Source organism: Rattus norvegicus, chromosome 9 (assembly GCF_036323735.1).
Source record: "Rattus norvegicus strain BN/NHsdMcwi chromosome 9, GRCr8, whole genome shotgun sequence".
Classification (NCBI taxonomy): domain Eukaryota; kingdom Metazoa; phylum Chordata; class Mammalia; order Rodentia; family Muridae; genus Rattus; species Rattus norvegicus.
In genome coordinates, this window is record NC_086027.1 from 25,722,984 (window position 1) to 25,747,209 (window position 24,226).

General features: G+C 41.9%; 1 protein-coding gene across 1 annotated transcript; it reads left to right on the top strand.

Moving 5' to 3' along the window:
- The first annotated feature begins 12,623 nt into the window (after window positions 1–12,623).
- Adgrf2 (adhesion G protein-coupled receptor F2) lies at window positions 12,624–22,979 on the top strand. The gene is made up of 5 exons (XM_017596752.3): window positions 12,624–12,805; window positions 17,702–17,744; window positions 18,418–18,572; window positions 19,593–19,832; window positions 21,537–22,979. Exons 1-5 carry the CDS (start codon window positions 12,722–12,724, stop codon window positions 22,977–22,979), a joined length of 1,965 nt encoding a protein of 654 aa, XP_017452241.2. The 5' UTR covers window positions 12,624–12,721.
- The last annotated feature ends 1,247 nt before the right edge of the window (window positions 22,980–24,226 follow it).

Consider the following 24,226-nt stretch of genomic DNA (forward strand, 5'->3'; position numbering starts at 1 on the left):
TAGAAAAGATTTTCATTTAGCATCAATTCAGGGAAATTTTCCTATTTTCATTTATAAAGTAATTAACCATAAGTAATTATTCATTACTCCTCATCTAAATGTTCTTTATGAGGACACGGAGAGAGGAAGGACATACACTATGGTGGTTTGAATATGCTTGGCCCAGGGAGAGGCAATATTAGGTGTGGCCTTGTTGGAGGAAATATGTCACTGTGTCAGTAGGCTTGGAGACCCTCCTCTTAGCTGCCAGGAAGCTACGCTTCTCATAGTGGCCTTCAGATGAAGATGTAGAACTCTTCAGCTCAGCCTGCACCATGCCTGCCTGGATCCTGCCATGCCTCTGCCTTGATGATAATGAACCAGTAAGCCAGTTCCAATTAAATGTTGTCCTTTTAAGAGTTGCCTTGGTCATGGTGTCTGTTCACAGCAGTAAGACCCTAAGACAGAAGTTGGTATCAGGGACTGGGGTATTGCTGTGATAGGCCTGACCATACTTTTGTTTGGAAGAATGTGGATTTGGGGGCTTTGGATTTGGAAAGCCATGGAATGCTTTAAGTTGGGCTTAATGGGTTATCCTAGTAGGAATTTGAAGACTTTGTTACCGAGAGTGATTTGAACTGTGCAGACCTGGTCTAAGGGGTTTCAGTGGAGAAGAATTTCGATATGTGGCCTAGAGGCTATTTTTGTGGTATTTTGGCAAAGAATGTAGCTACTTTTTGCCCTTGTCTGAAGAGTCTGAGGCTACGGTAAAGAGATTCATATCAATTGCATTGTCAAAGGAAGTCTCAAAAGAGCCCAGCAGAAACTTTGTTCTCCAGTTTAGTTTCAGAAAAAAACATTCTGATCAAGCATAGCAAAGTTAAAAAGAAAAAAATACAAAATGTATGGTTCAAGTAATAATATAGGGGTATCAGGAAATGAAAAGGAGCTGAGTCCTGTGTTCAGGGAGAGAAACAGATTAAGGGAGTGGTGACTTTGAGACAAGATCCCACCCATCTAAACCTATTGTTTATGCTTTTGTAGTTCAACAAGGGAATTGGTTATTGTTTTCACTTGGACTTCTTATCTGGAATGAACTATAATCAGAAATGGAGGACATACTTGTGATACATATTTTGAGACTAGAAGACAGAGGAACAATGTCCATGAAAGGCTTACCCAAGCATGGTAGTACACACCTTTAATCTCAGGAGACAAAGGCAAGCAGATCTCTGAGTTCACGGACAGCCTGGGACAGAGCAAGTTCTAGATGAAAAAAAAAGTTTAAGTCCTGGTGTGGTAGTACATGCCTTTAATTCCAGCACTCAAGAGACAGAGCCATGTAGATCTCTGGGTTCAAGGTCAATCTACAGAGCAGGTTTCAGGACAGACAAGCTTAGGCAGTGAAGGAGTTGGAAAACAAAAAGCTAGTGATATAATAGAACAAGGGCCATGTTTCAGTCCCAGTAAGCAGCAGAACTCGGCAGTTTTGGTCATGTGGCTCTGGCTTTAGAGTCCAGAACAGAAGGGACTACTGGGACTGCTGGTTAGCTGGAGCTAAGAAAATAGTGGAAATTAGTGATTAAGAAGAGACCAGCATCACTGAGGTGAAATCTGGGAAGAGTTTTCTGAAAGCACAAAGAAACTGTGTTAAAGAGATAGCCAAGGTTTTACCTTGTGCTGGAGCTAGACTTGGTAATGTGTAAGCATCACCCAGGTGGCACTGGTTTTGAAGGTTGATACCTTCAAGGGGTTATGGAGAGAAGCTGAGGCTTGGCACTGTGAGAGGCCATGGAGGGTCACTGGTGAAGGTGCAGCCTCAGTTGCATTTGATAGCCCAGGACTGAAGAGGTCATGTAAAGAAGTTGAAGTTTGGCACTATGAAGAGAGCCTATGAGAGGCTGTTGGTGAAGCCTAGTTGTAGCAGAAGACCCTAACATATTGGAGATGCCAGGACCATGGGGTAACCACCAAGAACAACAGCAGCAGTGGAGTGGAGTCAACCAGATCCTACAGTGCTGCAGAGGGCAGAGATAGAGAGGTGACCCAAGCCCTTTGGAGGAATTCAGAAGATTGTGTGTGGATCCCAGGCACTGGATTAAAATTGCCTTGGATACACCAAGGCATTAAAGATACCAGAGCTGTGGAATACCTTCTGAGGAAAGCTGCTAATGGGGAGTGGAACCAGCCAAGGAAAAAGAAGATTGTTGTAGTCAACAAAAATGAAAGGAGCTGGAGATCTGAAGAGAGCTTTGACAACAGACGAGAATATGCACTTTGGCATTTGTGCAGTTAGTTTTTGGTCTTGTTTGGTCCCATATTTCCTCACTATGACAGTTTGGACATAGGAGGTGTGGCCTTGTTGAAATAGGTGTGGCCTTGTTGGAGGAAATGCGTCACTGTGCGGATGGGCTTGGAGACCTTCCTCCTAGCTGCCAGGAAGCTAGTCTTCTCCTAGTTGCCTTCAGATGAAGATGGTAGAATTCTCAGCTCCTCCTGCACCATGTCTGCTGCCAAGCTCCTGCCTTCATGATAATGGACAGAACCTCTAAACCTATAACCCATCCCTAATTAAATATTATCCTTATAAGAGTTGTCTTGGTCATGGTATCTCTTTACAGTAGTAAAACCCTAACACACACACACACACACACACACACACACACACACACACACACACACACACACACACACACACACACGGAGAGGGAAGGATAAGAGAAACTAGATACAGGATGGATGAATTTATATAAATTCACAACTCCAACTTGTGACCTGATTTTTTAAAAAATTGCTTGCTGAGTAAGTTTGCATTTCTAAGGGTAATCATTAAGCCACTGAGTCAAGAGTCCATCATTCTGTCTTCTGTTTTGTAATTGGAGTTGGCTGCAACTTAAAGGTTTTTTCTTCTATGTTCTCATTCTGTAAAGTTAGAACTGGTCATTCCTTACCAAGGAGCACAGATTTGAGGATGTATACCATGTAAAGATTTGCATACAATGCTTTTACAAATATCTGTAAGTAGAAAGGAATCATTTGTTTGTGGCCAACCATCACACGTTTAGATGTATTTTAGATGTATTTTCATGACCATTATACTATAATTGTGACCTTGAAAATAATTTTTTATTTATGTATATGTCTGTGTGATTGTATGCCATGTATGTGCTTATACTCCTGGAGGTCGAGTGCTGCCAAGGACCAGCCTCCACTTGGAGAGGGGCTCTGAGAGAAGGGGTGAATGGGAGCCGCAAAAAGAATGACTTGAGGTCAAATCGTGGATCCAAGCTGAGTTCTACTTGACACAGCTTTTCCAATCTGCTTCCCTCTCTCTTCTGCTTTCTCTCTGCAGAGTTCTCTGTCTATCTTCTGCTTGCTTGCTCTTCTAAGAGATCTCTCTGTCCATGTCCTGCTTGCTTGGGAGTGTGTGCCCCTCTGTGTGTGTCTGTGTGTTTGCCTCTGTATCTGTGTGTCTGTGTCTCTGTGTCTGTCAGTTCTCCGAAGCAGTTCTCTTTTTATTCTAAAAAATTGGATAGCTCATCTTCTGCAGAACACAGGTTCAGTCTTTTATTTTACATATCAATCCAGTCATTTACTCCTAAGAGACAGCAAACGTATACTTTTGCTTAACATTGCAGAAGAATTCAGAGGTCTGTCTGCCTTTGCTAAGCACAAATGATAAGGTAGTTGGGTGGGATCCTGCCCCGAAATTACCATTTCTACCATACCTGGGCCTAACTTCAATCTGTCCTAGGCTGACCTTGAACTCAGGAATCTGCCTGCCTTTGTATCTTTCTGACAAGCTGGCTCATAGTGTAGCTGCCTTTGTTCCTTTAGGTACATGAAGCCCTTCATAATTCATATTGCATCCTTATATTTTTCATAGTTGAGAAATTATATATTTTTGAACTCATGTATTTAGAGCTCTTTCCCATAGCCTTAAGGGTTGTCCTAGATCCCAGTGTTTACCATTTTGCTGAGACATTAGCCACATCTTTACCTCCTAGCTGTTTTGGATTATCATGGAGTCATTAAGGTTAACAGGACATTCCTCAGAGGAATGTGAAATATGTACATATTATACAAATAAGCCTTAAGTCAACAATAGCCATCCACGTTCATGGAGGCTCACATTGGGGGCCCTGTTACTCTGCTCCCACCAGGATCATGCTGGGCTTGGCAGGATACTGTCTCTGGACTGTGGGCAACTGGAGTTATAGCCATTGCGAGCTCATGATGTAGGTGCTGGGAACTGAACTCTGATCCTCTGCAAGTACACACCCTTAATCTGCTGAGCAGTCTATCCAGCCTCTCATCTTGTATTTTCATGCTGAGCATTTCCATTTCTGAGTCCTTGTCTGAGTCCTGTGCACAAGGTCTTGGGACTCCTCTGGTGAAGTACAGACCATCCTACGCTATGATAATGATGGATTAACAGGAGTGCTTCAGGGAGAAAATGCATCATGGAAACACACAAAGCAAGCCAAGGGCTACCCAAATATTATCTTAATCTCTCTGTTATCTGTTCCTAGGTTTCTTTCTTCTTTATTTTCTCGCTTGATGAACGGCATCAAAATTACTGACTGTAAGTACGTAAATACCATCCCTGCCTGACTTTCCTTCCCCTAAATATACAACAAAGCAGAAAATAGAGTTATGTTTTTTATATTTTCTATTAAAAGTACTAAACTTAATTTTACCTAAATAGGAAAAAGACGCTCAAATGAAACTAAGATATTTCTGTATTTCATTTTCTGCTTCTAAGAAACACTACTTTCTAATCTTCCTAACATTCACAAGAAGAGTTATAAAACATAAAATATCATAAGGGTGAAGTGAAAATTCAAAAACCTGCTTTGGTTTTTCTTTTGAGACAAGGCGTCTCTATGTAGTCCTGGCTAGCCTAGAACTTGCTATGTGGATCAGGCTGTCTTCAAATTCACCTCTGCCTTCTGAGGGCTGGGATTAACGATATTCTAGTGGCCCTCTACGGCCACTAGGATCTCCTTTTTATTACATTTTGCTGAAGCAGGATTTTGAAAAACACACACACACACATAGCTCTATTCTCCAGAAAAAAAAATCTGTTTTCAAAGATAGTCTCGATGGAGACTGATTTTCAATGTCCAACACCTGTTCATTGTTGATGCAAATCATCTTCCCTCTCATTCTCTTCCAAGCAGCTCTGAATGTATGTCAGCGTGTGTGTGTGTGTGTGTGTGTGTGTGTGTGTGTACTTTAGAATTACATTTTCTGTCTTTCAGGAACCACAACAACCATTGCTTTTGTCTATTTTATCGATTTCATACTTCTACTACTCTATTAGTCAAGTTCTCCAGAGGAAAGAAACAGTAACCCCCTCTCTGCAGTCACTGTGCATGGAGGAGGAGTTGTACATAGGCTCCCACCATCTGCTGACCAAAAGGGACCAATGATGTAGGCCCAGGCTGAAGGCCAGGAAGCTCATCTGAAGAGGTGCTGCTGTGAGCCGAGGAGCCCATAGAAGAGACTCTGACTCAGGAACCCAGCTGGTCTGCACCGTGTGCTTCTCCATCTGTCCCCCTTTCCACCATCTGAAACTTCCACCTCCTCACAGGGCACTGCCGATGCTCAGAGTGTGTCTTCCCTGCTTGATTTGTTAACCCAGGTGTCAATCATCTCTGCAAAAGTCCTCACAGCAGCACCCGGAAGTGTACTTTACTGACTTCCTAGATGTCTCCCTAGCTAATCTAATGGACAAGGGAAGATTAACTTACAGTTACTGGCTTTCTGTTTGTGTTTTTCCTTTATCAGCATGAACTGTTGAGTTCCCTCAAATGTTTCTCAGGTTGATTCTTTTTGATTCGATTGGCTTCAATCTAATTCGTATATAAAGTTCATGATGTTATTCTGACTTTGGAAATATTTTTCTTTTGGAGACAGGGTCTTAAGTAGCCCAGGCTGGACTCTTAACGCTATGTAGATGAGGATAACCTTGAATTTTCTAATCTTTCCCCCTCTCATGTGCTAGGATTATAGCATGTGCCATGACGTCTGGTTTTATGTGATTCTGGGGTTCAAGCACATGGCAGACATTCTACCAGCTGAGCCACACCCCCGCCCAGATTCCCAAGTTTTTTCATAATTTTTATCATAATCACTATTTTTTAAACTGATATATACTTAAAACCATTTTCATATCAGATTCTTCTGTACACTAAGCTATGAAGAATTTCCGTGTGCGTGTGTGTGTGCGTGTGTGTGTGTGTGTGTGCGCGCAACCATGCTGGGTATTTGCCTGGGTCCTGGAGAGCCAAACCTTGGTCTTACGCTTGTGTTGTCTGTATTCACCCAGTGATCGGTCTCTCTAGCCCTGCTCTCATCTCCCAACCAATGAATTCGACGGGGCAGGGTGGGCGGGGCGGGGCCACTGGAATCAGAGACAAGACTGTCTGAGGAAGTCCGAGTCTGACCAAAGACTAGGTGGGATTGGTAGGGTGGATGAGAACATCTTCGATGAGTAACAGGGAGCTGCTCATCTGCCAGCTCCCCAGCACGACATTTTGTTAAAGGCACAGTGTCAATGTTTTCTCCAAGTCCGTGGGTTGTGTGTATGAATATGAATATTAAGGCTCTGATTTTTTTTTTAATTCCGGGGGTAGGTCTAGAGTCTTTACTTGTACCAGATGAGGAAGTCTCTTGATCCTTTTCCCGTTTCACGGGGTATCCTGAATATCCAGTTTACATTTTCTAAAGCTGGATGATGCACACTATGAATGTCTGTCCTGCCCAAATTTGCACTGGAATACTCTCTGAAGTGTACGGCAGAGCGTCACGACTAGCCTAGGACCTTTGTCTTGGAGCCTTGCTTTCCGGTCTCCCCTGAGCTACCGTCTCTGCTAAACTGTGGGGGAGTAGGAAGCTCTTCCCAGAGCCCAGGGCGGGCTTTAGACTGGTACATTTTATTTAGCCTTTGTGACTTTTCCGGAGATTCTGTCTAATCTCCAGATAGTTAAAAAGGAGTGAAAAGAAAGTAATATTTAGGAATTGTGCTTTTCTATGACATGCTATTCCATCTCAATTTTTATTTAAAACTCAATTTTTTTTTAAGGCTGCGGTGATGCCTCTGCCTTTTTTTTTTTTTAAAGATTTATTTATTTATTATATGTAAGTACACTGTAGCTGTCTTCAGACACACCAGAAGAGGGCATCGGATCCCATTACAGATGGTTGGGAGCCACCATGTGGTTGCTGGGGATGAACTCAGGACCTCTGGAAGAGCAGTCAGTGCTCTTAACCGCTGAGCCATCTCTCCAGCCCCTAAAACTCAATTTTAAAATATATTTCCTTGGTATGACAGTCAGAGGATAATTCGTACAAGTCAGTTTGTTTGTCCCCCATCCCCCCAACCCCCTCCACATTTGAGTGAGTTTAGGGAAATTATGTTTGAGTGCGCGTGTTTGCATAGCAAGCATCTGGCTGACTCAGCTATCGCCCCAGCCCTATATTTTACATACGTTATTAGTCTCTGTCCTTGCAGTGTCTGGATGACAGTAAATTGTCTTTGGTTTTGTGGTGACTCATGCGAAGGATGGTTCTCAGGACACACCTTGGTCAGCGCCTGACACCACACACACATGCCTGAGCACTGCTCGCATCTGACTGTTTCTCTGCTTTCAACACAGCTCGTATGATATTCTCCAGGGAGTAAGTCCTTGTCTGCAATCCCAGGGTCCCTGCTGGGCACCAGGGGCCCCATCACACATTAGCTTCCTTGAGGAGGGTGAGGGAAACGTCATTGTGAATTAATTCATGCTTACTATTTGTGTATGTATCTAGCGACTACACACCCAGGGCTTTTGACAAGTATGCAGAGAATTGAGGCCCTGGCCATGGGGAAAGCATTGGATAATCCAATCCCGCCTCTTTCCTGTAGCTTGGCCGTCCTGTTGCTTCCTTCTGCTTTCATGGCACCAGAAAGGAGCTACTGACGCAGTTTAATAACCGTGAGCACACTGGGCAGAAGAACGCTTTCCCGCAAGTCCGCAGCAAAATGCACTGCTCTGCTTAACGAGCAGCTTTGCTTAGTTCTACAAGCAAAACGCAAGCAAGGATCAACTTTAGGAGGATCAACTTCAACCTTGAGGAGAAGCTTAAGGAGGCACGGAAATTGTGAGGCATCCTGTTCTGAAACTTGAGGCAAGACGACATTCCAGGGTCTATTATCTATTCAGTACCAGGTACTCTTGGGTAATAAAGATGGTGTTAGAAGGTTCTGGACTCTCTGTAGCAACAGAGCTATCAAACAGGCCACCCTGCAAAGTCCAGTGATGAATACTTCTTTTTGCCAGGCATAGAAACATACGTTCAGTAATAACCCAAATCATTTTTCATAAACATTATGCTAACTCTAAGTCTTTAAAAGTTAAAGTAAGCCAGATGGGCAGTGTCAACTTTACGCCCAGCACCCAGGAGGCAGAGGCAGGTATAGCTTTGCGAGTTTGAGGCCAGCCTGGTCTACCTTTTGAGTTCTAGCACAGCAAGAGCTATGTAGAGAGATCTTTTCTAAAAATAAAAGTTACAGCAAAACGAGATCTAATCAAGGTTTTCATGTATAATACATAACAATTTTAGGCAAGAAAAATAATTTCCATCTTGGTTTTTAGGTTCAGTAATGTCTCCTACCTTCCCTTCCATTCTTGCCTCCTCCCGCCCCTCCTCTCTCTTTCTATTTCTTCCTCCTTCCCTTCCTTCCTTTCTTTATTTTTTTCAGAGAGGGCAAGCTATGTGATCTAGGCTGGCCTTGAACTCTCACAGATCCTCCTCCTTCAATTATAGCTGAGAGCCACCACACCGAGCTCTATCACCCCTTATCACTTTGTAGAGCATTTGTAGAGTTTGTTTTACTTAAGGTAAATACTTTTCTGTATTTCTATAACAGTGTACAATGTGTATATGTGTACCTGTGCATGTATCTGTGTGCATATGTGAGCTTGCATGTGGAGGTCAGAGGTAAACATCAGGAGGTGTCTTCCTCAATTGCTCTCTACCTTATTTTTATGTGTGTGTATGTGTATGTATGTATGTATGTATGTATGTATGTGTATATGTATATATGTATGTGTGTACATACGTGTGTATGTAATATATGTATGTATGTGTACATATGTGTGTGTAATGTATGTATATATACATATGTGTGCATGTATATGTATGTGTATGTATGTGTGCATGTGTGTATGTATACATACATGTGTGTATGAGAATGTATGTGTATATGTATATATGTATGTGTGTACATATGTGTGTATGTAATATATGTATGTGTACATATATGTGTATGTAATGTATGCATATATACATATGTGTGTATGTATGAGTATGTATGTGTATGTATGTGTACATGTGTTTATGTATGTATACGTATGTGTGTATGTATGAGTATGTATGTGTACATATGTATGTATATGTGTGTATGTATGTGTGCATGTATGAGTATGTATGTATGCAGATGTGTGTACCTCTGCAAAGCAGAAAAGGGTATTGGATGCTCTGGAGCTGCAGTTACAGGCAGTTGTGAGCTCTACAGTCTAGGCACTGGGAACCCATCTCCTATTCTCTGGAAGAGCAGCAAGTGCTCCTACCTTCTGAGCCATCTCTTCAGTCATCAACTTTTGTTTTTTTTGAGACACAGTCTCTTACTGAAGCTGGAACTTGACAATTTGTCTGGTCCCACTGGCCAATGAACCCAGGGACTCTGGCCTTTGCCTCTCTAGTGTTGGGGTTATTCATGCCTGGAGCTGCTCTTGGTTTTTATCTGGGTGCTAGAAATTAAACAGAGCACCTTATGGCCTTAACCATCTTCCCAGTCTCTTAAGAGATTTCTGTTGGGGTGAGTGGTTGTAGGGTTGTTGTTGTCGTCGTCACTGTTGTTGTTGTGTGTACACAGATCGAACTCACAGCCTGGGAAATGTGTTACCACTGTGATATATCCCAACCTGATGACAGAATATGAATATAAAGTTAAGTTAGACATATTTAGCTTTCTTTTTAGGGTTTCTCGGAATAATGGCAACAAATGCACCCCCAGCTTCAATGTTTCTGCTTTTGGAGATGATCGGACCCATCACTACTGTGCATGCTTTTCATATGGATTTGAATTCATATGGATCTATTTGAGAAACTTAGGATGAAATGAAAGGCATAGATATAGCTGCACATTTACTGGGAGTCATGCGTGCCCCTCTGCCTTGACATTTAAAAGCAATGGGCGGTACGTTTGCCCTTTTGCCTAAGAGCTGTAAATGTACTAACTGAAAGCCATAAGATGAGTTGCAAATATTTACACAGTCACTAGATTTTGAGTGGAATTCCTGCTAGATTCATTTTTTTGAGCAGAAAACATGAATAAAAAATCAATGCAATTTTATTATTTAAGTAACAACACAATTATTTATGATAAATGATTGGGTAGAAGAGTTCTTTCTGGCTAATGATAGTCAAGTAGCAAAAAACAACTATTATGATAACCCCTAATGTTGAAATAACAGCCAAGCCTTCAGAATCTTATTATATCAATTATCTACCTATATCTATTTTCCTACTTATCTATAATCTATCATATCTACCCACATATCTATAATCTATCCATATCCATAATTTACCTACCGATCTATAGACTATCATATCTACCCACCTATTTATAATCTACCTACCTATCTATATCTATGATCTATCCACCTACCTATCTATAATCTATCTATATCTACCTATCATCTACCTAGCTATCTACAATTGATCTATCATCTGCCTATTATCTATTTATCCATACATCCATCAATTCATCTGCCTATTTATCATCTATTTGTCTATGTATATATGTATGTATGTATGTATCATCTATCTATTCACTTATCTATAATCTATCTATATTCACTATCTATCTATCTATCTATCTATCTATCTATCTATCTATCTATCTATCAAGCATCAAGGGGTGCATGCCTTTGGGTACACAGTGGATCTTACTTTTTTTTTCTTTTTTTTTCTTTTTAAATTTATTTAATACTTAATAATAATTCTTTGGTTTCCGGGCAAACATCCCCCTCCCCCTCCCCTTCCTTATGGGTGTTCCCCTCCCAACCCTCCCCCCATTGCCGCCCTCCCCCCAACAGTCTAGTTCACTGGGGGTTCAGTCTTAGCAGGACCCAGGGCTTCCCCTTCCACTGGTGCTCTTACTAGGATATTCATTGCTACCTATGAGGTCAGAGTCCAGGGTCAGTCCATGTATAGTCTTTAGGTAGTGGCTTAGTCCCTGGAAGCTCTGGTTGCTTGGCATTGTTGTACATATGGGGTCTTGAGCCCCTTCAAGCTCTTCCAGTTCTTTCTCTGATTCCTTCAACGGGGGTCCTATTCTCAGTTCAGTGGTTTGCTGCTGGCATTCGCCTCTGTATTTGCTGTATTCTGGCTGTGTCTCTCAGGAGCGATCTACATCCGGCTCCTGTCGGTCTGCACTTCTTTGCTTCATCCATCTTGTCTAATTGGGTGGCTGTATATGTATGGGCCACATGTGGGGCAGGCTCTGAATGGGTGTTCCTTCAGTCTCTGTTTTAATCTTTGCCTCTCTCTTCCCTGCCAAGGGTATTCTTGTTCCCCTTTTAGAGAAGGAGTGAAGCATTCACATTTTGATCATCCGTCTTGAGTTTCATTTGTTCTAGGCATCTAGGGTAATTCTCTATCTATCTATCTATCTATCTATCTATCTATCTATCTATCTATCAAGCATCAAGGGGTGAATGCCTTTGGGTACATAGTGGATCTTACTTTTTACAAGCTTTTTACAGACACATTAATTGTGCACGATAATGGATTTACATATTTACTTTTCATTTATGCATACATTGAATTCTGATCATGCGAATTCTTTTATCTATGAGGCAAACATCTAACATCTTTCAATTACTGCCTTACCTAGGATGGAAATACTAACATTTAATGTTAATATTTTTAGGTGCATCCTTAAAAAGGGGGCTCTAGCCAATCCTCTGTGTCTTTACGTCAGTTGTTGGCTCTTCCCTCCTATCTTTCTTCTTTTTCTCTCTTCCTGTCCTCTCCATCCCTTTCTCTTCGTCCTCTGAGTATGTTTCTGAGTATACTGTGTGCCATCACATACCAATGTTGTTGGAGATGGCAAGCAATTGGTTTAGTTTAGTTTGGTTCCGAGAGCCATAACAAGATCAATTACAGAGACTGCTATTTACTTAGGAAGACACACCTCTAGGGTGAGATGGAGAGAGGTAATAGGGTAAGCCTTGCACTTATTCTTCAAAGGTATTTCTAGGTCAAGCTTATTCACAAGAATCCCCGCACGTCTTCTGGCGCCGCCTACACAGTTCTCAGCCAGAGAGTGAGCTGTCATTCCCACTCTCTGAAAACAGGCTGTTGTTTGTCACAGCCAGAAGGCCAGGTGAAATCCATCCAACAGTTTTGTTTAGAGGGATTCCCATCTAAGGTGTGCCATGCAAATCAACCACAGAGAACGGGGATAATCTGAGCCTCCCACCTGCAGCCACATGGTAATGTCTCCATGTGGCAGGACACGGAGCCATCACCGCTGACCAGAGAGAGCTACTTAGACAGCTCTGAATACAGAGTCAGTTCTTACAGATGGATCTCGCCTGAAGAGACACGGTGCTATGAAAACTTCAAATTGGAGACATTTTTTTCCGTTTCATTTATTTTTCCAGAAGCAAGAACGTCCTCCATGTGGAAGACCATGATTTCTGCCCGTTGGTTGTACTGCTTGGTCCTTCTTTTGGCTACGGAGTCCTGTAGGCTATTCTGCCAGGTAAAAAAAGGGGAGCGGGAGGAGTGGATGATGAGCTGGTGGGGAGAGCAGATGGAAATAAAATCCAACCATTACCAGCTCTGTTGCCCAGGAGTTGAAGTCTAGGGAGAAGGTGGTAGTGAAGTGGGCCAGCACAGCTGGAAGAGATTACAAATACGGGCAACAGAAAAGCCACTTTGCTGTGAATTCATTTCATGTTAATCTCCCCCATTAGTTCTGGAAAACAAGGAAGTTGAGATGATTCAAGGGTGATAATGTACACCCCCATATTAATGAGTAGTACATATTTCACTTCCTATCTAGGGTGCTGCTGGTTCCCAAGAGCCTTGAGTAGTAGAGGTGGTGAAGGATGCCACTTTGACTAGGAGATGTTAGTGACAATCAGTGGACACACATTGACTAGGAGAGAGTAGTGACAGTGGGCACACATTGACTAGGAAATGGTAGTGACAGTCGGTGGGCACTCATTGACTAGGAGATAGTGACAGTCAGTGGGCACATTTTTAGAATCCCTGCAGAAGAACATGGGTGGAGTTCATAGCAAATTACCCTTTTAATTTCTGTTGGGGCCATGAACTCCATGACTATTTGAGGTACATCCTCCCTCTTGCCTCATGTTGCTTTAATTTTGTTGTTGGTGTTGTGGTTTATTTAAAAGAAATGTGAAGAAACATTGGGAAAGAGATGATTTAAAAGTACTTTGAGACTCGTGGGGAAAGGGTGCTATTATTTGGCTGTAAGACCTGGAAGCTTTGTGGTAGAGCTCCCTTTATGGATAGAGAGGTTGAGGTAAGTATGTAGAACGTGGTTCATGCAAGATAAGTAATTGAAGAGGAGTCTCCTTAGGAGAGAATGATTTTTGGAAGCTCTTGTCATGAGTTTTCCAAACAATATTTACCATCAACTTAGTCCACCTTTTTCTTTGTGACTCTCTCCTCATCCCCACATTGAACTGAATCTGATTGCTGAGAGAAATTATAGATGCTTTGGGAAGATATTTTGTTGTGGCTTCCTAATGCCCATAGCTTGGTACTGTCTTGGTTTTCCTGTCCTCAGTTTTAAACACAATGTGGAGAAGGCAGAGCAGGGTACACAGTTATTGTTATTGGTGGGGGGTCTCCCTGCCAGGAACATTTGACCCTTTTCTTTCTATTGTATGAGTTTCTCAAGCTGCCAGGGAAGTCTGCCCCTCTCCTGACTTTTCCTATGTATGGGGAAGCTCAGTAGTTTGAGCGGGTTCCAGGCTAGCATCTGCCTTTTTGTGTAGTGTGAGATTGAGGAACGTTGATATTTGAACCCAAAGCCGCCCACTTGGAATGCTACCTAGACATAAATTAACTGGAGGGACCAAATATGATTTACCTCAGAAAATTAACTGGGATGGAGCCAGTCAGTTCTTTCACCTAAGAAAGTAGACTTTAAAGAATTTTGTGTTGACAGCATGCCATGGCCTTCTGCCCACACACCCTTACTTACTCTGTTGTTTGTATTGTGGCGAGGGATCCCCGACAGCAGTTGACTTCGGTATATTACAGATCATGGCTATGTCAATATGGGTTTCGGGTGACTTTAGAGGCCCTTACCTTCTGATGCCCATCCCCTCTGCCTATTGAACCTGAACATGGTCTGACCCCTAACCCGTGGAAGGAGCAGGCCGAAGCAATTAGGAGAGCAGATATCTAATTGCAAGAATAAGAGGATTTCCCCACATGGCCTTCTTCAGGCCACCCAGTCTATGTCAATCCCTGCATTCTTATTTGTAAAAATAAGGAGGTTGGACTGAACAATATAGCCTTCAAGATCTCTAGAAATATTATTGCAGCCTTCTGGTTTACTAGAAGCAACGTAAGTTTTTGGCTGAAACGCTAGGGATTTGTTCCCGTGAATAAAAACAAGAGGCCTTCATACGCTGGTGAGTCCAAGAGTATTCTTACTCATGAGTTCCTCAGCGATTCCTTCTAAGCTACCGAGAGATCCCAATTGCCCTATTCAGATTCTCCACAGTTTTATTTGGTGGAAAAAAACAGGGAAAATTCCGTCTTGTTTTGTGATAACACAAGCAATATTATTTAATATTAATAAAAATATAAAATGAATCTCAAACAGCAATGCCCACCACTTACACTTCTCCCTCAATAGTTAGAATATTGGAACACAAGTTGGAGCCATGGACAATGCTCTTCCCGGCCACAAGAGGGCACTTTCTTGGTTCAGAAATAGGAAGCCTCAGTTTTCCTATACACATCTTAACATATGCATGCCTGTATTTGTGAGTTTACACACCCATACCAACGCGTTCTTACACAGTGTACATATGTACAAGGCCTTGAATTCTTTCCTTAGGGGGTAAAGGAAGATGGTGCACAGTCATGTTTCTAAGACACTTGAAGTTTAACTGGGAAGATACCATGTGAAAGATTAGAACGGTAGCAGGCCAAGTGCGTCGAGGCTGGGTGGCATAGGCTAGTGTGGTTGATAACTTCTTCAGGAGGCAGAGGAAAGGTTAGGTCATCTGGAACTCACTCTGAAAAGACTGCGTTGCAGGGTGAGGTGTGAGCTCGATGTGGTCAGAATCATCATAGCAGTCAAATCATAAACAAATCTCACACATTTAAGGGTGGCCCGCTGAGTTCCCCATGTGGGAACTTATTCTCCATGGAAGCAGTAATGCCTGTTCTGCTTTCTGATAGAGAAACAGAGATGCAAACAGTTGAACTGTTCCTCTCAAGTGACGCTGTTAGGATTTGAACCCTGGTGGGCCTTTTCCAGACAACACTCTTAGGATAGCCAGATCTAGCAACCGCAAGGCCCTGGGTTCGGTCCCCAGCTCTGAAAAAAAAAAAAATTAAAAAAAAAAAATTTAAAGGATAGCCAGATCTGATGGGTGGATGGGATGGGGGGGGGAACTCCCTTAAAGAAGATTACTGTAAAATACAAAACACGAAATGAAAGTGAGTATTTTCTTAGAACGGGATGTAGGAATCAAAATAAATTTCAAACAGAATGGCTGAAGATATCCAGAAATCACTCAGTGTTATTCAGTAGTACATTCAGTAAAAATAATACTGGTAATATAATTAATAATTCCTGAGCTTAAAGCTATACTTGCATTTTTCTTCTATTTTGTATACTCATGAGTTTATGATTTCTTCTATATATAAGAATAGAAAGATCATTCTTTTATTTTAAAAATCTTTCTTAACACTTATTTTATGCATATGGGTCTTTTGTCCATGTGTGCATCTATGCACCATGTGTGTGCCTGGTGCCCTAGGAGGCCCCGAAGCTGTGGTTACAGATAGCTGTGAGCTGCCATGAGGGTGTGCTTGGAATTGAACCGGGTTCCTCTGCAAGAGTAGCTGGTCCCTGTCACCTATGTTTCTTCCCATTCTTTCCTTTTGCCTTGCCCTATACTTGTCTTTTTGTTGCTAGTTTGGAATAACACTGTTTAGTTTCTTCCCACTTGTTATTAGTAGTTTATGTGAATATGTGGGACTGCTATAAAAGTTGGGAAAACTTGCAGCTTCTATAGAGTTGCAAGAGATTACAGCACTTAACATTTATTATTATTCTGCAGGTACATGTAAATAATTTTGATTTAATGACATTTAAGCATTAATATTCTTTTTTTCTTCATAGTTTATATATCCCAACAAAATCTTTCAAAATCTTTGTATACAATTACAATGTGATTACAATCTATTTTTCTTCTAGTGAATGTCTATGAGAACAGTATGTTTCCCAAAACCTTTTTGTGAAAAACCACTACATAGTACAGGTAAAGAAAACAAACTATTCCCAAGAACCTACATACATTCATAACTAAGTAACTTGTTATAGATTAGCAAAGTGTGAGCAATCCAGGTAGTTTTGCTTATCCAGTTTCTCTTACTGGCAGACAGCAATTTGTGGCTATAAAGGAAGGATCAATTATTATATTATATATCTTATAAGAATCTTAAAAGTATCACAAGTCTAAATTTTTATGTAAAAAATCAGTCATATCTATGTTAAAGCCTCAGAATGTGTATCTACTCATTAACAAATTTCATTAAACCATATCAGGAAGCTGAGGTACAAGACCTCAATCATCAACCTGTCCAGCCTCACTGGGAGTCATGTCAGCCAGTCCTGCCATTGTTTTGTTCCCTTAAAACGTCACTATTAAGAGTATGCCACTTTTTGAACTTCACATTGTTCCCGAAGATTTTCTACATCAGGGCCACTAGCAAAAACACCTTAACCTAGCTTCTCTAACAATCTATTTTCCTAAATGTTTTCCAAGGATGGTGGTCATAAGCATTAATATTCTTACAATTTAGAAGTGACTATGAACTACATAAGTATATCCTACTAAATCCAATGAAATGTATTTCCCACTCAACTCCTTGCCTGGATTTCATTAATAAACGCACCATTCTAGAGATATTCCAATGGGATAGAGTATAAAGAGGGAGGGAGGAGATAGTCTCAAAAAAGATAGTCTCAACAGATGACAGAATATTTTGTCTTTGAAAATTTGATAAATATGATCATGTGAACATGTGGTCATGTGGCATGATCTTCTCCCAGCATTCAATGGGGCCTGTACAAGCAAAGTAAGCCTTCATTAACTTTCTAGGAAACTTCCCACTGCCCATAGTGTAATTTCAGTGTAGGCTATAGACTGTAAGGATGCAGAATTATGACTGGGAGGAGGGGCTTAGTCCCACTTCCTGGCACTGGTGGGAAATGTGGAAAGAAGAGTCATTGGGCCATTTCCAACAGCTGGGCTCTGGTGGCTGTGTGTGATCAGAGCTGACTCAGATCTGGTTGTTTGTCTGTGACTAAAATGAATGGGCGGTGTCTCATGCTGACATTTGATTTTGCTGTGAATTTTGATTTTTCTCTTTTCAGGCTGCCAGCAAAAGCAAGGAGAATGTGATGCCTAGGCCACATGGTATGTTGGCAGCATTACCAGCCACACAGAAGTTGGATCATCTGTTGGGACAGCAGGCCACCCTCAGCCCTCTGGCTCATGGCATGAGATGAGGCACCTTGATAGATTACATTTATACTTTGATTACTTACATGTCGATCCATGTGTTTTTGGCCCTAGCAATAGTCATATCAGCATCCTCTGCTCCTCTAGTCTCAGACTTCTTTGCTGTAGAATTCTCATTGAGCTAATGCAAACCAGGGCAGTGCTAGCACGGGTCTCATTGACCACTTGCTGTAAAGTTCTGCATTGGAAGCTTCTTTGGGAACAGCAGGGGGAATGGATTCCAAACTAGAGCTGACCTGAGAATCTCTAGGACTATGAGGATGTCTTTAGGGATCTCTATGGACACACACGGGAGGGTAACTCAGTAGGAAAACCGATGGGCTCTTCCTTCCTATTTAATGGGGGGTTTTATACATTGAAATTCGGTCAGAAACAGCAGGATCCTGCTTCAGAACTATGTTATGATTACTAACGCATTTTAAATCATCTTCGGTTTTACCAAGAAAAGATAGCCATGTGTATAGAACTGACGTGTCATCGCAACAGTGACACCTTACCGACTGGCAGATGAAGCCACGACGGATCTCAAACCTTTCTATCTGATTTGGGTGTCTTTTATTTTTCTCAGATGTATGTGATGGTGTCTGTAAGAACAATGCCTCCCCCTGCTTTCAGTCTTGCCCTCCAAACAGTGAGGGCAACATGAAATTTGCCTGTAAGGCCAAGAGATGGCACAAGGTCACGGAAACCTGCCACACTCTTAATGCCCACAGCATCTTTGAGGTAATGTATCACGCGCTCTCCCGTGAGCTCTCTGAGTAAAGAGGAGCCTCAGAAGGGGAGAAGACAGGTTTCCCTAGCAGCACTAGGTCATTCATCCATGATTACATAAGCACATGCCTATTTCCTTCCCTTCTTCCTTCACTTTGGGCATCTGAAAGTGGAGTATATCTTTTCCCTCTGCACAGCATGTAGGAGACTGTTCATTCAGGCAGTGCAAAGAGAGGCATCTAGAGTTGTCACAGTCAACCTCTCCATGTTTGCCTTTGGCCTTTTAAACAACCCAAAGCTTTGGCACTCACAGTGTATTTTACTGACTAGTAAACCCCCACCCCCACCCTCGCCCCCACCAACCTGTCAGGCTCATGAAATTTGGGCTGTATCTCAGACTTCACTAGATGAGAAGCTGCAATTCTATCAGGATCTTTATAAGGTGTAGATGCCCGCAAAGGCACCGGGTTTCCAGGAGCTGCAGCTGCAGGTAGTTGTGAACTACCTGACATGGGAACTGGACTCTGAGTTCCTCTGTAAGAACAGCACTCACTCTTAACTATGGACCCATTGCTCCAGCTCCTGCTATTAAAAAACAAAAACAAAAACAAAAAGCCAACCAACCAACCAACCAACCAAAAAAAAATGGCGAAACAAACAAACAAACCATGGTGTATCTTGGTGTCTTGGTTTACCTCTTGGGAATGTAAAAGTAATGGCAACAGTAGTCCACATGAATATGCAAGATATACATAAAATATATGTACACAGGGAGCATCTGAAGCGTTATGTTAAAGAAAACGGGTGCACTTTCAGAAAGAAGACTGGATTGGGGGTCATTTCCATTGGGAAATTCAGAATTATATTTGCTTTATGCATCTTGGTAGTGGTCAAGTTATTCTACCCTACATGTAACATTGAAAATGAAAAATGAAAGCATATTGTGTGTTATTCAATTGTACGATAAGGCTCTTCTAAATTCTAGCAAAAGTCTCTTTGCATTTAACACAAACACTTCACTCCTGTTTTCAGGAAGATAAGGAATTATATTCAGTTCAATCATCTGAATCAACTATACGTACACACATGTTTAATAGTGGACTAAAAACCATAACAGATACATTGATGGAAAAATGTCCAAAGGACTTGTCTTGTGTGATCAGAGGCATTGAGAAATCTCCTCGGATACCAGGGAACATTGCTGTGGTGGTACAGCTCTTACATAACATCTCAACGACTCTAACCAAAGGGGTGGATGAGGAAAAGATGCAGGTGAGTGGCCTTGCAGATCTGACCGTGGGTTATCTCTTTGGGGAAGGAACTTAGGTTAGTTGAACATCCCAGGGGTTGGGAACCACTTTTTCCACCTCAGTGTTTTTAATATTCCACATAGCCAGCGCTCAACGAATTTTATGGAAGGAAGAATAGTAAACAAAAGAACACATTGGGTCAAGACACATTCATGGAGATTAGCTATAGCACTTGGTTATTTAATACCACTTGGTTCTGCGGTAGACTTTATTTATTTTTATTTCCCCAAGAGTCCAGAGTGGTCAAGTTATTCTACCCTACATGCAACTTTGAAAATGAGAAATGAAAGCATATTGTGTGTTATTCAATTGTTCTAAATTCTGTGATGGGTTGAGTCTGTAAGGGACTGATTTGATGACAGCCTGAGTCTTTAAAGGTCAAGCAGTCAGTTAGGAGTCAGAGTCTGCTTTCCTAAAGCATATGCAAGCTATGGAAAATGTTGAGGAAATATTGGTGGTCATGCACAAAAGAGGACTTATGTTCTTTGTGAATTAGATCAAGTCACTATAATGGGAAATAGTCGAATACAAAACAAATGGCCAAACCTTCGGATGAAGTGTGAAATGAAACTGGATTCATGTCTTCATTTTGAGGCTTAAAGTAGAGTAGTGAACGGGGATTCAGCCTCTGAGGTCGCGTCCCAGTTTTTAGTGTATTTCCATACAGGGTACTATGACATGTCTGGCAGTAACGGATGTCAACTACATTATGGGCACTCTGACAGGTCAATCGGAGGGTGGTAATGTGGGGAGGATGGGGAGGGGAACACCCATATAGAAGGGGAGGGAGAGGTGTTAGGGGGATGTTGACCCAGAAACCGGGAAAGGGAGTAACAATCGAAATGTAAATAAGAAATACCCAAGTTAATAAAGATGGGGGAAAAAAGGGGAAAAAAAAAGCTTCAGCTCTCACAGGAAGGCATCGAACAAATAGGAAGACAGCAAAGCAGGGAATTGCTTTACAGACAAATCCTTTAAGTGGTCCAATGGTGTGTGTGTGTGTGTGTGTGTGTGTGTGTGTGTGTGTATGTGTGTGTGTACTCATGTGTACAGGTATTCATGTGAGGAGATCAAGGTCAATGCCAAATGTTAATTTCAGTTTCTTTCCATCTTTTTGAAAAAGACCGAGTCTCCTGCTCATCTTGCAGATCATTGATTTGGATATATTGAGTAGCCAAATGAGCTTCTGGGGTTCACCTGTCTTTGCCTCCTCACTTCTGGGATTTTGTTACAAATGTGCCACATCCTCCCTCTTTACATATGGGTGCTGGGGATTTCAACTCAGGTCAGCATGCTTTTAATGGCAAGTCCTTTGGTGACTGAGCTGTTTTGGACCTCATCCAACCTTCTGATGTTGTGATATGCTACTGTCATTTACAAGTGAGTTGGGCTTCGTTTTTAGCCATTACGGGATGCATGCATCCTGTGGGCCACAATTTGGATATATCTGCAAGTCAACTTAAGCTTTACTGTACAAACAAGTCACCCCAGGGTTCAATTGAAATAGGGACTGTGACCCACTGAGTTTGGGGTGAGGTGTGAGAGTCTCCATGTCAAAGGGCATCTGGGGGAGTGGTTAGAGGGCCACACTTTGTAAAAGCAAGTCTTACATCCATTGAGAGTTTCAAAGAGTGGCTCATGACTAATGCCAGTTCTTCTTTGACAGAGCTACAGCGCCATGGCTAACCACATTCTTAACAGTAAAAGCATATCGAATTGGACCTTCATCCAAGACAGAAACAGCAGCTGTGTCTTGCTTCAATCAATCAATTCATTTGCAAGCAATCTATTCATGAAGGGACATCTCATCAACATATCACATGTCTTCATTCATACCTTGGGTACCGTTGTGCCCAGAAACAGCCTTGGGAAGAATTTCACATTCTCAATGCGAGTTAATGATACAAGCGATAAAGTCACCGGGAGGATACTGCTTACTACTGAAGAGCTTCAGAAGGTGCCTTCCGCTTTCCAGGTTATCAGCATTGCTTTCCCAACTCTTGGGGCCATCCTGGAGGCCAGCCTTCTGGAAAATATGACCGTGAATGGTCTCGTCCTGTCCGTCATTTTGCCTAAGGAGCTTAAGAACATCTCACTGATATTTGAAAAGATCAGAAAATCTGGAGAGAGAAAGTCCCAGTGTGTGGGTTGGCACTCCCTGGAGAGCAGATGGGACCGGAGAGCTTGTAAAATGATTCAAGAAAACTCCCGGCAAGCTATTTGCCGTTGTCAGCCAAACAAGTTTTTTACCTCTTTCTCCATTCTAATGTCACCCAACACTGTGGAAAGCCCGGTTCTAACTTATATCACATACATAGGTCTGGGCATTTCCATTTGTAGCTTGATCATCTGCCTGGCCATTGAGGCCTTAGTCTGGAGTCAAGTGACAAAGACAGAGATCTCATATTTACGTCACCTGTGCATCGCTAACATTGCAGTCACCTTGCTGATGGCTGATGTGTGGTTCATCGTGGCTTCTTTCCTCAGTGGCCCAATCGTACACCACAACGGATGTGTGACTGCAACGTTTTTCGTTCACTTCTTTTACCTGTCAGTGTTTTTCTGGATGCTTGCCAAGGCTCTCCTTATCCTGTACGGAATTCTCATCGTGTTCCACACCCTGCCCAAGTCGTGTCTGGTGGCCTCTCTGTTTACAGTGGGCTACGGGTGCCCTTTGGTCATCGCTGTCATCACACTTGCTGTTACAGAGCCTGGAAAAGGCTACCTCCGGCCTGAGGCTTGCTGGCTTAACTGGGACATGACCAAGGCTCTCCTGGCCTTTGTAGTCCCAGCTCTGGCCATTGTTGTAGTAAACCTGATTACAGTCACACTGGTTATCATCAAGACCCAAAGAGCTGCCGTTGGTAGTTCCATGTTCCAGGAAGTAAGAGCCATCGTAAGGATCTGTAAGAACATTGCTATCCTCACGCCACTGCTGGGGCTGACCTGGGGATTTGGAATAGCCACAGTCGTTGCTGGTCACTCCCTGGCCTTCCACATCATCTTCTCCTTACTCAATGCACTACAGGTAAGTCCAGATGCGATGATAGAGTCTGAATGGAGAGGGTGTGCAGTGGAATGTGGTAGGATCCCGTGTATCGTGCTTTAGGAAGACAATTAACTAGACTTAAGTATTTGTTTCAGAAAGGCCTGGACTTGAATTCTGACTCTCTTATCTACTGAGAATATGGAGCGTGATCTTTGTATGTTCAGGTTTTTATAAGCATGTTTCTCTCATACAGGAAGAGAGTATAATGTTGCCATTGACTAGAGGTGCTTGGAAAGCCGAAGTTCAAACACCAAGATTAGGTACTAATGACCACAAACTCCTATTAATAGGCTGAGTATTTTTTTTTTTTTTTGAGACACATCTTATGCATCCCAGGCTGGCCTTGAACTTACTCTGACGGCAAACTTCTGATCTTCTAGGTATGGGATTGCAGGCATGCACAGCCAATGCACTATTTATGAGGTCTTGGTCATCCAACCCAGGGCTTCAAGCACGCTTGGCAGACACTGTGCTAACAGAGCTATATCCCCAGTCTTGAACTGTTACTATTTAGAAAGCAATTCATCGCCTCTTTTAAAATTTAGTCTTAGAGCTGGAGGTGTTACCTGTTTACCTTTGTTGTCTTTTCTGCTGCTTAGAGTTTTAGAAGCTGTGGATGCCACCTTATTTGAGCAAGGCAAGCTATACAAAGAGGCTTTAATGGTCATTTCTTTCCTGTCTTACCATGGGTTAAGAAATGTTCGGTTTCATGTGTATCCTTGCCAGATTCTGTATGTTAATACAAATACATACTTAATGTGAGAATTGAAAATGTATGTAGACTATTATGTGCCCTTTAGGCATGTATGTGTGCCTCCAAAATTCCATTTTATATGATACCAGAGGTCAAAGGCAGGGCCACTAGGGTTTGCTGGTTCATGAGTTACCCACTGAACTACATCATGGCTATTATACAACTTTCCTTCTCACTGAAAATCGTAATTTACTCCTTCACTGGTCTAGTGTCTATGTATATATTTAGTGTCTCGGATACTACTTACTATTTGACATTTTCCTTCTTGATAGAAATTAATCATATTAAGTGTCAAGATTGCAATTAATTCAAAAGAAAGCTTCTATTTTCCCAAAGAACTATACTTTTTCTTTTTTTCTTTTTGAGCGTGTAGAGTAGCCAGTAAAAGTATTTTCAAATACATGTTTTACCCAATTGGTATCAGAGATTTAAAATCAGGTATCTACTCATTTTCCTGTTTCAAGATGTGAATTTAAATGATTCATTTTATAGTAAATATTTGATGCCTTGGAGAACACTGTAAACAGTAGGACTTGGTAACATTTCAAATCTT